The 17804-nt window shown below is 39.5% G+C and overlaps 1 protein-coding gene across 2 annotated transcripts in view; it reads left to right on the plus strand.

The window, feature by feature from the left end:
* The window catches only part of LOC132815656 (thyroid hormone receptor beta), a 188108-nt gene extending 171076 nt beyond the window's left edge, over nucleotides 1-17032 (plus strand). For both annotated transcript variants that reach the window (XM_060824646.1, XM_060824647.1), the window contains exons 5-9: nucleotides 130-277; nucleotides 782-987; nucleotides 3462-3608; nucleotides 6214-6472; nucleotides 13338-17032. In XM_060824646.1, the coding sequence (XP_060680629.1) occupies nucleotides 130-277; nucleotides 782-987; nucleotides 3462-3608; nucleotides 6214-6472; nucleotides 13338-13579 (1002 nt within the window). In that variant the 3' untranslated portion in view covers nucleotides 13580-17032. The remainder of the gene's footprint in view (nucleotides 1-129; nucleotides 278-781; nucleotides 988-3461; nucleotides 3609-6213; nucleotides 6473-13337) is intronic.
* Nucleotides 17033-17804: the final 772 nt, after the last annotated feature.

The raw sequence follows: 17804 nt of genomic DNA on the forward strand, positions 1-17804 counted from the left end.
AGTTGAAACAGAAGTGGCCTGGAAAAATTGTTGAATACTACTCTCTGTCTATATTTCAGCTGTAATACCACAAAGTATTTTGAGGATTAAAGGAATGGGTACCTTCTAAATCCTCATGTTTTTCTTTAGGGCTTTTTCAGGAGAACCATACAGAAAAACCTTCATCCAGCCTACAGTTGTAAATATGAAGGAAAATGCATCATCGACAAAGTAACAAGAAATCAATGTCAGGAATGCCGGTTCAAAAAGTGCATTGCAGTTGGCATGGCAACTGACTGTAAGCAGCTTTCCTATTGATTTTTTAGTTATTTTCTGCTTTCTATTTTTCAAAATAGCTTTTTACAGTTCCCTTTCCCCTAACATCATTGCTGTACACCATTCTACAAGACGTTTACAAATCAGTTACAATCAAAGAACTTAATCCTTAAAATTCTCTTCCAAACTGTATTGCATAGAATATTTGAAATGCTGAGGAGGTAAAAATTGCATGTAACACAGACAGTTTGGCAAATATGATGGTGAAGGGGGTTCCGCTTCTGTTTTCTTTTATTTCAGACAGCTACAGTTTTTTTTATTATAAAAGCTTGGTAATTTATGTCCTTCAAAGAAACGTTTCGAACAATTCCTGAAATCACCCAGTCAAGGCTGAGGGATCCTGTTAAACTGGCATCAATAGCATAATTGTACTAATGTTTATGTCGCGATGCTCGGAAGAGCAGTGATCATAAAATGTAAAAAGAAAGCACGGTCGTTTGATTGCTTTGTTTCTCTGTGTAATTAGTGGTGTTGGATGATGGCAAACGGTTAGCAAAACGCAAACTAATAGAAGAAAACAGGGAAAAGAGACGTCGCGAGGAACTGACAAAGGCACTTATAAACAAACCTGAGCCGACAGATGAGGAATGGGAACTTATCAGAACCGTGACGGAAGCCCACATGGGCACCAATGCTCAAGGAAATCACTGGAAACAGAAGAGAAAATTCCTGGCAAGTTGCTGAGCAGCTGATGAAAAATTAGATGTGTTAATTCCCAGTATTCCATGAAATAAGCAGTGTCCCTTGCTGTTTTACATTTTGCAAATGCTTTGGTTATCAACTTTATTTCCAAATGTTTTGAAAAAAGAAACAATTTTCACAGATATATAGAGAATCTGTGAGAATCTGAAAACATTCCTTGGTACTAAGCCATTTAAAACAGTTAATACGAAAATACATGTTAATGTACTATTTGCATTCACATAGTTCCAACAAGTTGAAGTTGCCAGTTTTAGTCCATTATAGCAGGAAATCATCAGCAATGATGGTTTATTATTACCAAAGCAGAGATAAGATCACGTAACATTATACAAGGAGACATGTCAGAATTATAACATGACATTTGACATCTTGGGCTGAACAATCAGTCTCCCCTTCTGAACAGTCTCCCCTTCTTGGGCTGAACAATCACTGCCTGCCTGTGCAGTGCTTTCTCTGTTAGCATTGTTGTTGTGTCCTGATGAGTGTACATTTAAGTGAAGCAACTTCAAGCAATTACAACCAATGTAATAGCTGTAATTAAGTTTTGAAAGAATTTTCTCATCTCTTATACCATGTAAGTTTAATCTTGTACATTCTTAAATTTAAATTCCATCTTAAATGGAATATTTTTCAAAGTAAGATCAATTTTAAGATCCAAATGAAATATGTTTAAAAGTAATATGGGGTGGAGTATTATTGCTAGGCTGTTAATCCAGAGATCCCAGTTCTGGGCATCCAGGTTCGAATCCCGTCACAGCAGATGATGGAATTTGAGATCAAACCCCAATAAAAATCTTGAATTAAGAATCTAATGATGACCATTGAAATAAATGTTAATTGTTGGAAAAACCGGTCTTATTCACAAATGTCCTTTAGGGAAGAAAACTGCAGTTCTTACCTGATCCACATTCCATTTGTCTCCAGATCCACAGAAGTGTGATTTACTCTTAATTGCCCTCTTGGATAGACAATAAATGATGGCTGAGCCAGTGACACCCTCATCCCATGAATGGATCTTTTAAAAAACCATCTACTTATGTTCCATCTCATCAACTCTGTCCTTATTCCCTGGCTTCTCCCACTAACCATTTTCCTCCTGTTTGCCATCATCTCCCACTCACCACTTCCCTCTACAAAGCATTTGCTGTGAGAGAGGATGAAGAAGATAGTGGGAGGGCCAAGGTGGGAAGTGGCTATGGTGAGCGTGAGCACATCAGGGAACAGGAGTGGCATTTCCACAATGACACCAAAATGAGGACGCGTGACACTATATTGGCTCTGGCCAGAAATGGCACTTACGCAGAAATCCCAATGTTAAATGCACACAGAAGTCTTATTATAATCCATGGTGTGAAACAACTCTGTATGAGGCACCTTAATATGGGGATTCACTGCACTTGTAAACAGAAGGCTGAATAGACACAATATACCAACATACTTCATTAACTGATCTCATGCAAAATATTATCCCAAGATTGCAAATTTCTCTGGAGTCAGAGTGAACAAATTACTGGGATCAAATTTGGAATCATAGATTCTAAATTCCTAACAAACTTGTCATTAATTCAGAATCATTTAACCCTGTTTATGAACTCTTGGTATCATACTCAGCCTTTTTAAAGTGATATACAGGTTTATCCATATTCAATGGGGAGTGTGGGGGTGGAGGGGGAATTACCTGAACAATCATTCCAACTAATTGTCATCCTTTTCATTGTCACATTCTCTCCTTCACCTCAATGCTGTCAGTACAGACACTTCTCCAACTCCTCTCACTGCTCCATGCTGTCGGTATAAGAAGTTCCTCTTTAGTTCCCAATTTGCATGGACTTTCCCAATCATTAATTTGTTTTGACCGTGACTCCGGAATGATTTTGTTACTTTACTCAAGGATTTGATTCAATACTGCAGGTAAAGCATTAATTTATTCACAAACCCAGGATGCAGCACAAAATCTGGTCCTGAAGTAATGCAGCAGTTTTAATTACAATTTCAGCTGAGATGGATTTTATCAGTGGATGAATCACAAGTGATATTTTTTGGCTAGAGCCTGGCTTGCAGGCTCCTAGAATAAAGAATGTACAGACTTTGCTGGATCTGACAACCACAATCCATTTAAAAGAGACTGGCTTTGTAGGTCTGATAGACTTCCTCTTCTCTCCCAAGAGCCCGATAAGTTAACCCAAAGCCATATGAGCAAATGGCACCCAGGATCCCTGGAATCCGATCCCTGGCCAGTTAACGTCCTGTGAAAGACGTATGGGATGAAGCTGACATTTGAAAATGTAGTTGATGGTGAATTGGCAAAAGTAATGTTAAATGCATTGATAAGTATTAATACTAATTGTTGCCATAATAATAGGACAACATAGCAATATTGAGAAAGGGACCAGCACAAATCAATTCATGAAGCAATTACATGTGTGGTTTTTTTCAATCTCTAGCCTGAAGATATTGGGCAAGCACCAATAGTGAATGCACCTGAAGGGAGCAAGGTAGACCTGGAAGCGTTCAGTGAGTTTACAAAAATTATCACACCCGCAATTACAAGGGTAGTGGATTTTGCCAAAAAGCTACCAATGTTCTGTGAGGTAGGGATTTTTGTTTCCTTATTTATGATATCTGTGTTAATGGACTATTTGAATCTCATTTCTCCAATGTTAACTAACTGGGAGGAGCTGCACTGATCTGGTTCCACTGCTATCGGTCTAACAATAGGCATAGATTCACTCGGCTGGTACTCTTTCCATTCTCACACTGTTATCTCTAGTGTTCGTAGTACTGATTCACAACTATTTTTCATCTATACTGGTCCTTAGTGATATCATCCAAAAGCATGGCGATTTTCAAATGTCAAATGGCTGAAACCCATCACCACTGCTGTCTGACATCCAGTACTGGACTAGCAAAAAGTCCCTCCAGTTAATTATTTGGCAAGAACAAACCCATTGTCTTCGATTCTGATCACAAACCAAACTGTCACAAAGTTGATGTAGCATGTGATTCTGAAATGAGTTTTCAATGACCTATCTGCACTATCACTAAAACAACCATTCCCAAATCCTAACATCGCCTGACACCACCATTACCTCAGCTCATTGTTGCTGAAACCCTTCTCCTTGTCCTTGTTACCTCTAGACCTGATTGTTTCAATGCATTTATGGGTGGCCTTCCGAATTCTAGTATCTACAATCATGACATAATTCTGTGATCCTGTGTTCTAACTTTCAGGTAGTGATGTTCACCCACATCCTTGAACTCATTTATCCACACTGGCTCCTGGATGAGCAATGCCTTCATGTTAAACTTCACACACATCTGTCCAACTCCTCCACTACCTCGCCTGTCTATCTTTAATCTCCACTAGTTTCACATCCCTCCAAGTTAACTGCACAGTACTATTCCTGGTCTTTAGCATTCCCTGGTTTTACTCATATCACTATTAATGACAGTGGTTTTAGCTGCTGATGCAGCTCCTTTATCCACTGAATCTCACAATCCTGCTTTTCACCTTTAAGGAACCACTTAAACATATCTTCTTGACCAAATGTTTGGTCATCTGCCAAGTGTCCAGACACCAGTTTTATACTGAAATAACTGATTTTGGATGTCTGGTCCCATTCCAGTGCAGCTTGTCCATGTCTGATCGTCTGAAAGATACGCTGTTTATAATGCCACATGACTATCCAGGAGAATTCCTGAGTGGACATTCACTGATAAACTTAGTCCAGATGATTCAATAATGAATAGTATCCAAGTAAACCAGTCAGAGCTTGGGCAGTTTTTTTTTTCTTTTTTTTTCCTTACCCCCGCACTATTGCCTATCTGCAGTAGTGCTTATGTTTTCCCCAGCACCCAGAATGTGTGTGTGCAGGTGTGAGACACAGTGAGAGAGACAAAGTGCACAAATCCTTATTCAATTTCCACCACCAGGAAGATAGGAAAACACCCGGGTGGCCAGTGACAAGCAGTGCCCTTCACATCAAAGGGCAATGCTGTGTGATCAAAACAGTGAAGGGGAGGGCAGGGATTAAATCAAAATAGAGTTGGGGGGGGAAATGATGCACTCCACTCCCTGCGGCGCCCACCTCTCCCTGAACAACTCCAGGGTGTTGGTGGACACCGCGTGCTCCTTCTCCAAGGACACCCGGGCTCTAACGTAACTGCAAAAGAGGGGCAGTCAGTCGGCCCAGCTTGGGCAGTTCTAAATGATCACCTTCCCAGCCTCATTGGTTCAAAGTTGACCATAATCATCTCCAGATCAGTGGGGATGCAGCTAAGGTAGGTTGAAGCGGTCATCTTTTCAGACTGAGTATTTAGACTCCTCCAACCCTTTGACCATGTTGAATTCGCTATTGCTCACAGAGTCTGTTCTGACAGAGAGAACAACAATGACCCAGCAGGACCCAAACCAGCATCTATAGAGTTAAAGTTTGAGCTGTACTGGTTGTAGACTGAATCTCAAGCAAACTAGACTCGAGAGAAATCTGAACTCTCAGCTGGATGAACCATACCTGGCACAAAGGAAGATAGTTGTGGTTGTTGGAGGTCAGCCATCTCTGCTTCAGGACATCTCTGCAGGAGCTCCTCAGGGTAGATACTTTCTAATCAGTCTGTTTAGAGATGTGATTACACATTTCTGGAGCTGATAAGACTTGAACCTGGACCTATCTGGTTTAGAGGTAGACCACATGAAACTCTCCTAGATGCAACCATTTTCAACTGCTTCATCAATGACCTTCACCAATTCAGTCACCATTCACCTCAAATAGTAAAGTCTCTTGTTTAATTTTCCACCACAGTTCACCGCTGGATTTGACAAGACGGCAGAATTAGATTTGAAATGTTGGTTGTGGGATGACTCTGCCCTGTCTATTGTATGATGCTAGCACTCTGGCATGCAAAGTGTTGTAGCTTCAGCAGATAGACACCATGTTTTATGCTGTGTTTGGTACTGCTCCTGACAAGCTGTTCTTCATTTTCATTGAATCTTTTGATACAAACCTTGAGTGTGATTTCCCTTGAAATATTTTGGCAGGAAATTAATTCTGCGAGCATTATGTTTTTCTGTCATTGTTTTGTAAAAAAATTACAAAGCAAATATTATTAATTAAATGTAGAATGCAAACTGCCATCGGTTTTCAAGTACAACTGCCATTTTATGTTGTGAACCGATTGCTTTGTTTTATTTTCTAGCTACCATGTGAAGACCAGATTGTCCTTTTGAAAGGCTGCTGTATGGAAATCATGTCCCTGAGGGCAGCTGTCCGCTATGATCCTGAAAGTGAGACTTTAACTTTGAATGGAGAGATAGCTGTCAAGAGAGAACAGTTAAAAAATGGAGGCCTTGGTGTTGTATCAGATGCAATTTTTGATCTGGGAATATCTTTGTCTGCATTCAACTTGGATGACAGTGAAGTGGCTCTGCTCCAGGCTGTGCTTTTGATGTCTTCAGGTATCATGACATTTTCTGCTGTGTTACATAAAATATTTTTTTTCCCAAATGGATTTGTACCTTCAGAGTTCCCTGCAATAATTCAACACTGATGTAGGTGTTCCTGCAGAAACTCTGGCAGTCACTGAATGCTTAGAGTTAGAGGATTTATCCTTTGTTTAGTTTCTTAACTGAACAAAAGTAGCAAACTAAATAATAGTGCAAATGTAGTCTCTCTCCATCAACCTTGTACAGGTAGGTTACAACTCAGTGAAAAATGCCGAGATTATCTGCCTAAACATTGGATTGTCATTTACAATTCCAGCATTAAATTTCATAAATCTGGCCAAGCTTTTACTGTCAGTGATCTGGCCTTCGATGTAGTGTGACATTTTTAATCATTCTGCTCTCATGTTACATGTGCCATTTTCCAGGTAATTTATGATATTGTGACAATGAAAGAAATTTGATACTGGTGTTACAGAGAATTATATTCCAACAAATCTCCATTAATATTCAGCCAAAGAAGAAATTAAACTTTGTGTAAAATAGAAGAATATTAGAAGTGCACAAAAGGTTGGTTCAAATTTTGGGAGTGATGAAGGAGGTGACTAAATAAGTTCTCTTTGCTGGTACTGTCCTTGCAAAGCTGAAAAACAGCCAAGTGTTTTATTGAACTACGTGAAATGTGGTGGGCACAGAAAATAATTCCAAGCACAAATAGAACATTTGATTAATTGTTGTGCAATGAATGATCTGTAAGCTGTTTAAATGAGACAAGATGTAAAGGTGCATTTCAGTCAATCAGTAAAGAAAACAGAGTAGGAGCACCATGTTACTTTTAATAGACTTGTATTCCAGTGGCCCCGACTAGCCCTCTGAGACGAAAGTTCAAATCAAAATGGAATTTTACTTTAAACACATCATAAATCCAGAATTCATCTTCTAAATAATCATCGTAAAACAGCTGTCCTTCAAATAGAGACCTGCTATTCTTATCTGATCTAGCCTCCATTTAATTCTAACGATGTAGTTGACTCTCTATGGCCCTTCGAACTTCATCAGCGTGCTACTCAGTCATATCAACCTCTACAGAAAACACTGGGCGGACCTACGTTACATGGAATGCCACTTTCTCAAAGACAATTGGGAATGAGCAATAAATTCTGGTCTTACCAACAATGTTCACATTCCAGTGGGATGTGATAGGCCTGTAAAAGGGACTTGTTCTGTCCTGTTCCTCTTGAAAGCAAGTGTTCCCTGCTGTGTGCCCAGCAGTGTGAGAACCTAGTTGGGTTATTTTTTCCAAAGTAGACAGAAGAAGCATGAGTGGGTGGAGTTACGCTCACACAGAGCCACAGTTTGCAGGCTTTGCTTTCATTTGGTGAAGTTAGAATTTTGGAAGTCACAGGTGTGTCTTTGCAAACCTCATGTTCTTCCCCCATTGCTGGATTTGTGTTTTCTTTCTATTTGCCTTCGCCAAGGTTGTTTATGGAACAGCTAATCAGTAGTAATTGACAAATATTATTTTGTTAAGAATTTCGATAGAGTTACAGTTAAGCCAATTTTTGAAAAATTATTTTTTCTGTATTTTAATTGTAGTCTAAGAATAAAGTATGTTTTGCTTACAGCCTCATAGTTTGCCCAATCTGGAATGCCACACCTTAGAGTTGCTTCTAAATAAGAGAAATTAGGGTCGAGGCTATCTCCTTAAAGAATTTTAAGGGGTTTTGGTCTGGTCCATTATACCAGGAACAATATTTTTAAAGTGTCATTGAAATTAAAGATAAAATCATGTGACTAGTCAGTTGTGATAGGAAAAGACAAGAACATGTCAGAGAATTTCAGTTTAAATCTTGCTGGAAGGAGAGATGCATTGCTAAGACTTTATGGTTTGCGTTCATCTACACAAATGCAAGAACGCCAATTGCAAACCATAACAGCAGTTTATGCACCAGCAGGAAAGAATGCTGGTTAGTTGCTAAGTCGACTTTGATTGGCTGAGGTGTTGCCATAGAGAAAACAAGGGGAATGATAACCCCTCATGCTACCAGGTAACTCAAAACTAGTGCAGACATATTGCTTTTGATTGCAGGGAACATTTCCTATTCATGAGATTTCTAGAATGCTAAAGAAACATATGATGAGTTTTTTCTGATTATCTTAGGATGGGCATCAGTGTAGCTATGGGCACACAGGATTATTTCCTCCTTAATTATGAAAATGCATTTAACAGTAAGCATTTCTTTTAGGTTTTGTAAGCCAGGGTTTGTTAAGTATATCTTGTATTCTTCCTATTACAAACAGTCAGAGGACCCTATATTTGAATTAATCAGCCAAATCATTAGAAGAGTACTATCTAGATACCTAGAATTGCACCAGCACTGAAATTTATTCATGATATTGCTCAGTGCAATGGTAGATGGTGAATTGGTTGGAAAGTGAGGAGTCAAAGTTATAATGTCTGTAGCCTGGGGATAAGAGTGTAGTGGAATTTTAAAAGATGCATAAGGCAGAAATATGCCATTGACCTAGATAACTACAGTGATGTTGGTTGCAATAACCTCATTCACTACCAGCACAATGATTCAAAGCACCATCTTCTCCAGAGGGCTGAGGAGACACAGGTACACCTGTGCCTGCTAGTTCTACACTGATTCAAGAAGAAAGAGAAGTGTCAGTTGCTATATGATTAGGGAATGAGCTTGTCATATTTGAATAGTTGATGCACTGGCTACTATGAAATTTGGACATCAAGGTTTCAGGATTGTTAAGAGTGTGAGTTGCGGATATACTGAATGTTAGCAATGGCAGATTGCTGACTTCAGGGAGTTAGCTGGAAGGTTTCTCTCTCTGAGCTCTAGTGAATTATCTCTCACAATTGTCCTCAGCTAACCTCATGCTGTATGCACCAGTTGTCTGTGGTCCTGCCCTCACACTGCGGTTTGCTTACCAATGGTTATAGTAGCATTTGTCATTGCTCTGCATTCTGGGATTTCTGCCCTTGGCACATATTTAAAGTGAAGCCTGCACCATGTTAGTCACTGTCAACTATGAATAGCCTTTCCACGTACACTGGCAAGAGCGTAACAAAAAGCAAGAGATTCTAAGGGCACATTGGTTTCACAGCTGATTTTTAAGAGAGATTAAAGTTGACATTCTTAACTATATTACTTCTTTATCATAGAATCCCTACAGTGTGGATCAGGTCATTCAGCCCATTGAGTCCACACTGACATTCTAAAGAGCATCCCATCCAGACCCAGGCCCCTATATTTCCCATGGCCAATCCACGTAAACAGCGCATCTTTGGACTATTGGGAGGAAACCGGAGTACTCGGAGAAAAACTGTGCAAACAGGAGGAGAACGTGCAAACTCCACACAGTCGCCCAAGGGTGGAATGGAACCCATGTCCCAAGCACTATGAGGCAGCAGTGTTAACCACTGTGTTACTGTACCAACTTATATCATCACTTGTCTGATTGAATATCATTTTAACTGCAGTTCCAAGAATCAAGCCATGTAGCTTACCCATACCTAGTGCCATTCCATCTCAGAGCCATGTCTAACTAAGGCCATGCCCCTCCTCTCTAACACCCAGTATAACATTGCTCAGTGTGGGGCATCATAAGCTGGAAAACTTTCAAGCAGTTGAAAATGTAAGCTTTTATTGAGCAACAGGAAAAGCAAAGAGAAACAAACAAAAATGTTGTATTTGCTTTTGAGAACAAACAGAAGTCATTAGCCTTTGAGCAACAAAACAAAATTACAGTCAGTGGATGATCACTGCACCCAACTCCCATCTGTTGGAAGCAGATTAATCAGACCCTTTCTGGATTATTGTGCCTGCTGCTCCTCTGTCATGCAAAAAGTGATGTTCCTGATGCTCAATTCTTTCATCTTCCTACTCGGAAGGCTGCTGCCACTCTGCCAGCTCTTTAGCATTCCCACTTTGGTTGCTGTAGTTCTACAGGACGCAACATGCAAGGATTATACTGGACACTCTGTACAGTGCAGAAACAGCCCATTCGGCCCATCGAGTCTACGCTGACAGTCTAAAGAGCATCCCACCCAGATCCAGGCCCCCTTCCTGTCCCTATATTTCCCATGGTCAATCCACCTAAATGGCACATCTTTGGACAATGGGAGGAAACCAGAGTACTTGGAGGAAACCCAGGCATACTTGGGGAGAATCTGCAAAATCCACACCGACAGTTGCCCAAGGGTGGAATGGAACCCAGTTCCAGGCACTGTGAGGCAGCTCCTCACGACTAATCCACACATCCAAGCCCTGTCTTTAGGAGGCTAATTGTCTGAGTTAGGGGACTGAGTAATGGGGTCATCTACCCTAGATAGAGGGAAGCAGTAACAAGAGATACTAAGATATAGGTACCATGTCAGCTCCCAGCTTATCTGGTGCAGACTTCTAGGATGTGATGCTAGTGATCACTGGGGACACGTACATTGATGGAATGGAACCTTTTTCTGTCAGGCAAAAGTGAGGACTGCAGATCAAAGTTGAGAGTGTAGTGCTGGAAAAACACAGTAGGTCAGGCAGCAATCAAGGAACAGGACTCTTGACATTTTGGGCAAAAGCCCTTCATCAGGATTTTTTCTTAAAATAACACAGATTCTGACCCATGATCATGACACCATTTGGCTGAAGCCTATGCAGTGTGTTTGCTACATCAGCTGCTGGCACATGCTGGAGCTGTGAGATTGAAAGAGCACACTGCCATACAGCAGCATGTCCACCCCCTTGACTGATCAGTACTGACATTCATGACACACTAGCTCCCTTTATGACTGGACTAAAAGGCAATGCAAAGCAGGACATAAGGACAGTGAACAGTGAGCCTGTATGTTCTGAATAAGGTGGAAAAGTGCAGAAAAGCAGCAGAGCTTCTGTGGGCATCCAAGGAGATGAGGTGAGTAGATGCTAAGAAAACACCTGAAGAGCCCAGAGGTGCTCCGTGCTCTGATGCATGGGATATGTGCCTGTCCCTTGGTGCAAAGCAACCTGGCAGCAGAATTACAGTGAAAGGTATCAGTGCACTGCTAAGTGCAACATTAAAGTGGAGGACTTATCATGAGTGAATCAGAGATGTGCCAACATGATGAGGTTGGCGCATGTCTGATGCCAATCTACACGCTGAGTGGCTGAAGTTCAGGGCCCACTGGTTGAGATGTTGTGGACGATATGCAGGATCTAGAGCCATCAAATAGCCATTCTGACTTTCATGTCAGGATTTATTGCTGTCTAGTTTCTCTCCACACTCTACAAATTCAGATAAATAAGGCAAGAATACGGAATAACATGATATTATTCATGCAAATAGACCTCTCGCCACTCACTAGTAAGAGTCTCATCACGCCATAGAAAACAGGACTCTCTCCCTTGACATCAAAAATCTCATTTTCCCATACCCAACGGATTCAGCATTGCTCATGTCATTCAGGGGTCAGGAGAATTCATCTCTTCATAAAATGAGGCCTCATTGATGCTATACACACACATACGCATACACTCACACACCAGACATAATCACTCACACACCATACACACACACAGGCATTCTCACACCAGACACACTCAATCACTCACACACTCTCACATATTTATGGCAGAGGAAAGCAGAGGTAACATTTTGGCTCCAGTGACCCTTTTTCAGAACTGATTGTATCTAGGCAAAGATTATATATGTGTTTATATTATGTATGTACGATGAGGAGGGTGGAGCAGTAAACATTAGGTGGAGATGGAGCCAAGATAAAGAGAGAGAGAAAAACAAAATTAGACGGACAAAGGAATGGGTAAGGGTCAGTGTGGGAGAATCAAGAGCTGATGATGGGACCATTAATCTTACCCATTCATTTTTCTGTCTGTCAGTTGCTACACTACTGCCGGGCACTGAGCTCCCTATCAGCAGCCAATCAGCAACCTGTTCAAAACGTCAGGGAGAGGAATGGGTAGCATAATGTTTGTGTACTGCCATAAGACCATAAAACAAAGGAGTGGAAGTAAGGCCATTCGGCCCATCAAGTCCACTCTGCCATTCAATCATGGCTGATGGGCATTTCAACTCCACTTACCAGCGTTCTCCCCGTAGCCCTTAATTCCTCGAGACAACAAGAATCTATCAATCTCTGCCTTGAAGACATTTAGCGTCCCGGCCTCCACTGCACTCCGTGGCAATGAATTCCACAGGCCCACCACTCTCTGGCTGAAGAAATGTCTCTGCATTTCTGTTCTGAATTGACCCCCTCTAATTCTACGGCTGTGTCCACAGGTCCTAGTCTCCTCGTCTAATGGAAACAATTTCCTAGCATCCACCCTTTCCAAGCCATGTATTATCTTGTACGTCTCTATTAAAGTCTCCCCTTAATCTTCTAAACTCCAATGAATACAATCCCAGGATCCTCAGCCGTTCCTCGTATGTTAGACCTACCATTCCATGGATCATCCATGTAAATCTCCGCTGGACACGTTCCAGTGCCAGTATGTCCTTCCTGAGGTGTGGGGACCAAAACTGGACACAGTACTCCAAATGGGGCCTAACCAGAGCTTTATAAAGTCTCAGGAGCACATCTCTGCTTTTATATTCCAATCCTCTTGAGATAAGAGACAACATTACCCCTTGTCCAGTCAAGGTGAGGTAGGCAATCATATATCAGAATCCTGTAATCACAAACTGATCTTATTGAACTTCAGCCCATGGGATTTTGTGTGCTAATATTTGTCATTGATTGGAATAAAGCTTCCCCATTGTTGTTCTCACATGATTTAATTTTTTTTGTTATGACTGATTTATGTCCAAATTGAATTAAATTGACTTTTGTTTTCACTGTCTTTAGTAATGGTGGGTTTTCATTATTCTTGTATAGATCGGCCTGGCCTTACCAGCATAGATAAGGTGGAAAGAATCCAGGAGTCCTTCCTTCTTGCATTTGAACACTACATTAATTATCGCAAGCACAATGTGGCTCACTTTTGGCCAAAACTACTGATGAAGGTGACAGACCTGCGAATGATTGGAGCGTGTCACGCAAGCCGCTTTCTTCATATGAAGGTGGAATGTCCAACAGAACTTTTTCCACCATTATTCCTGGAAGTTTTTGAAGATTAGGAGTTGAACTTTGAACGGATGCACTACCCTAATATCTGTGAACTGCATTAGCACTACTGAGCAGTGATTCATGGGATTTCACAGAGTACCTTTTCCAGATATGGTGAGAAACATTCCATTAATGCGGGTACTAGTGATTTTGTGAACGTAGCTTTTTGTACACATTTCTTGTGTTATCTTGTGGACTAATGTTGTTCATGTTTATTTTCAAATAAGATAATATGGTAGAATATTGCTTTGTGGTAAGGAACTCCAATCTCCAGGTGTCATATGAATTTTCTTTTGCATGGGTCTTTAATGGAAATAGTATGACAAAATCTGCTGCAGCTATAGCTGCCAACTAGCTAGCATTGTATAAGATTAAACTCTTAATTCAGTAAGGAAACTGCAGAGCTACACCATGTTCTGGAACCAAAATGCCAGCATGAACACAATAACTGAGAGACTTCCTACCTCTCCACTCACCAAGATCTGAGTTGCCTTTTGACCATTATTCATTGATCATTTAAGTACTCAGTCTGGGTAACATTGATGCAGTTGGAATGTACAGTGTCAATACAATGAATATAAATAAATGAAGGCTCATCACCTTTTCACTACACTACACTGACAGGAAGAACAAAATAGAGGACTAAATAACACGATAATTTCCGCCTTCTCCTTCAAGCTGCCAATTTCAAAATGTAAATGGATGTAAAATTAAACTTTGTGCAACAAATCTCAAACCGAGTCAATCTCCTCAAAGTATCAGCCAGAGATTTCGAATAGAAAAGGCCAGTTTTGCTCTTAGAAGCACTCTCCTTAGATTGGAATTGAGGATTGTGAGCAAAGACTTTTCACAGCTCTGTCCTGGCTTTGGCTGTGCTGCACTGACACTGACATTGAAAACCAGCATTCTTTGATCAAAGCAAATGGTAAAGCTCAGCCTTCAATGTTCAACTGTCATCACATCTGGAGCTGAGAGGAGAAGGAGTAACTTTCTGACTGCTGAAAGTTTATAAAATCATTGGTGGTACACACACACACACACACAAACACACACATTTAAGCTGTTAATTTGGAACTCTTTGTATTAGAGTCATCTTGATCTTACTACACATGAACTTTCCAACTCCAAGGAAAAATAGACACTCAGAAATAATTATTTTATTTAGCTCTTTACATTTGCTCATTACCATACGTTATCTCCCATAGCTTGATAGAGCTCATATTTACTTGGTGCTAATCCATTTGCAGGTAGAGCTTTAATGCCTGCTGCAAAATGGTGCTATAATGTCTGAAGCTTTATCTCTTCAAACTGTGGGAATAAATATTAGCATTAAAAATGTTAATATACATGCCTTGATGCTGAAATCCTTACTGTGCCATTTGGTTGTATTCCTGATTAGCAGTAACACATCCTTGCAACTAGTTATTCCAGTCCTGGTTAGTATTGCTGATGAAAACTGCAGGACTGCAAGCCATGAAAATGTAGGCATTTACCTGCTGCAGTTTTCCCTGTGGTGTACCAATAATAGTTTCCTGCTGAATGCACACCCTAACCAGTCATCTTTGCCATTTTAGGTGCACCTTTGTTGAGCTAATAGGATTATGTTGATAGAAAATTAAAGTTCCATGCATAATTGTTTTAAAAGACCAAAGCCAGACCTTTGAAACAACTGGTAGGTCCTGGCATGACTAAACCAAAGGTTTTTATGTTCGATTGATTTTTTCTTTGGCCACCTATAATTGCACTTCTACCTGGAATGCACTACATAGCAAGAAACAGCAGCAAATTTCCCATGAAACCATTTACCAAGAAGAGAGGAGATAAAACTGGGGATGCAGGGGTATTCGATGGCAGAGGGAAAGATTGGACAAAAAGTTTTAGGGCAGAAAGAATGCATTCAACCAGGGGAGTAAGGTAGGTGATTAAATATTGTTTTAGAGGAAGAATTTCTCACATAACTTTAAATAAATTGGCCTTCTAAACGGACTTTGGTTGATAAGTTACATATACTTTGGCATTCTTTGCAAAGTAACAGATAGGTTATCCAAATGCCTACTAGTCACGACTTAGCTGAACACACAGGCTAAGAATATTGAATGCACAGACAATCAGGATTAAAAAGAAACTGTGTAGAAAGCCAGAATTCTATTTTTGATAAGTGAAGCACATTAATTATTAATTAATAACAGAATGATATGCCTAAGGAAAAAAAGCCACTTTTGTTAAAATAAATCATACCAGGTGTATCATGTTTGCACAGTATCGATTAAATTTATGATATTCCCTGGTATTTGAATAAAAGAACGACCACTTTAAAGAAACAAAGAAAAATACACGTTTTCAATCTTGCTGCAACCCTGTTTTAACAAGTATTTAAGTGCTGTGAAACTATAATAGTTTGTTTTTTTTTCTCTCATTAGCTATAAAGTCCTCTGTGTGAGGAAGACAACATTGCCTAAGGTAGCAAGTAAGCCTAAAGTTGTACTGTAGGAAATATAATTGGTCTGAATTCTGGCATCAGCAACCATTAGAATGTTTTGAATATTCCATAAATTTCATTTCATTTTGCTGTTTGTATACAAACTGATATATTTCTGAATGTAAATCTATTAGGGCCTGTGTCACATAAAGCTAAAATATTCATTTGGGACAGAAATGTTTTGGTGAAGACGTCTTTGCTTTAATTGCCTCTGAACTTAGTATATGTTTGTTGATCAGCTTGCGTTCCTGCCATGTCAACACCACAAAGTTATGTGGTCTTAAAGTAGTCTGTCTGGTCATTCTGAACTTACACCTTTTAAAATGTATTACTTTCTGGTGCTTCGTGAGAAAATTGTATTGTGAGATTCTTGATGCCAATGGCAACTAATATTGAATGTCCTTTGTAACAGAGGGAATGAAAAGCTGATGCAAAATGCTAAACACAATATTAATGTTTCATTACTCTATAACATTTGTATCAGAATTACAACCCAAAATTTTCTGGAATCTTCTCTGATAGGTTTAGGCTATCTAGAGTGCATCATCGCCCCACCACTATTTTCATCCAAAAACTCTCCAAGATTGTTCTGGAACAGCAGATGGAGAATTGGGTAAATTGTAGCAAACTGTATTCTCTGTTCAGTTATGTATGATTTATTAATTCACTCAGTGGAAGACTTTGGAATATGCAGACTATTTCACTCAAGAATGAGGGTATTATCCTTTGATTTTTGTAAGGATTATATCCAGTGCTTAATCTAAATAAACTCTATATCCCTTTGTCTTCAGCCAATACCGTTAGAGATTCAAAAGCAGTGAATGAGCCAAAAGGCTTAGAATTTTCACTTTCAAGTTTTTGGCAATGTATAACTAGGTTAACAGTACCTGAGCACATTGCATAACAGTCCATGAGATAATGAAAAACAGTTTGTTTTTACGTAGAATATTTAAGGTAAATGATGCCAATCTGATAAGTTAATACATTTCCCAAAAGCAAATGGAATGTCATTTTCTTTTAAAAATTAGTCAAGAAAGTGTCAAGAAATAGTGGTGTTTCAGTTTATTTTGTTCAAAACAATTTTCATGTGATATAGTACTTTAATTCTTGGGGACTAATGGTACAAAATAATGCAATCATATTTAAATCTTTACAGAAGTCTGTATTGGATCACCAAAAGTTTGAGGCTAAAATAAAAGAAAGAAATTGCATTTATATAGCACCTTCTGAACCTCAGGCTCTCCCAAAGCACTTTATAAGGCAGACATTGTATGTTTGTTCTCTCCTCCATGGGTATTAGTAATTGGTGGATGAATAATAATTATTTGCAGAAGCTTTGAATAAAAATCATTAATGTACAATCTATAATTTTCTTCAATTGGGGTGGAATAAGATTTGTATGTAATAGTGCACTTCATGAGTAATGTGGTAAGGAGGTATATTGCTAATAGAATAACCTGCGATGCTAGCACTGTAGATTGTAATTGGACCATTTTAAAGCTTAACAGAGTTCAAGCTTCAGTGTTATGTTGTCCTGAATTCACAATTTTGGTTGATAACTTCCAACCACTAATTGTCAAACAATCCAACTTCAAATCTGTCTTGCAGCATTTGTCACTCATCTTGTGTTTATTTATATGCTGCATTACTTTCAGTCCGAATTTTTTTTTTCAGATTTCATTTTACACATATAGCAAATTATAAAACTGCCGCATAAGAACATAGCAATTCTAAAGAAATAATCTTTATTACATTTT

Source organism: Hemiscyllium ocellatum, chromosome 5 (genome assembly GCF_020745735.1).
Source record: "Hemiscyllium ocellatum isolate sHemOce1 chromosome 5, sHemOce1.pat.X.cur, whole genome shotgun sequence".
Taxonomy (NCBI): domain Eukaryota; kingdom Metazoa; phylum Chordata; class Chondrichthyes; order Orectolobiformes; family Hemiscylliidae; genus Hemiscyllium; species Hemiscyllium ocellatum.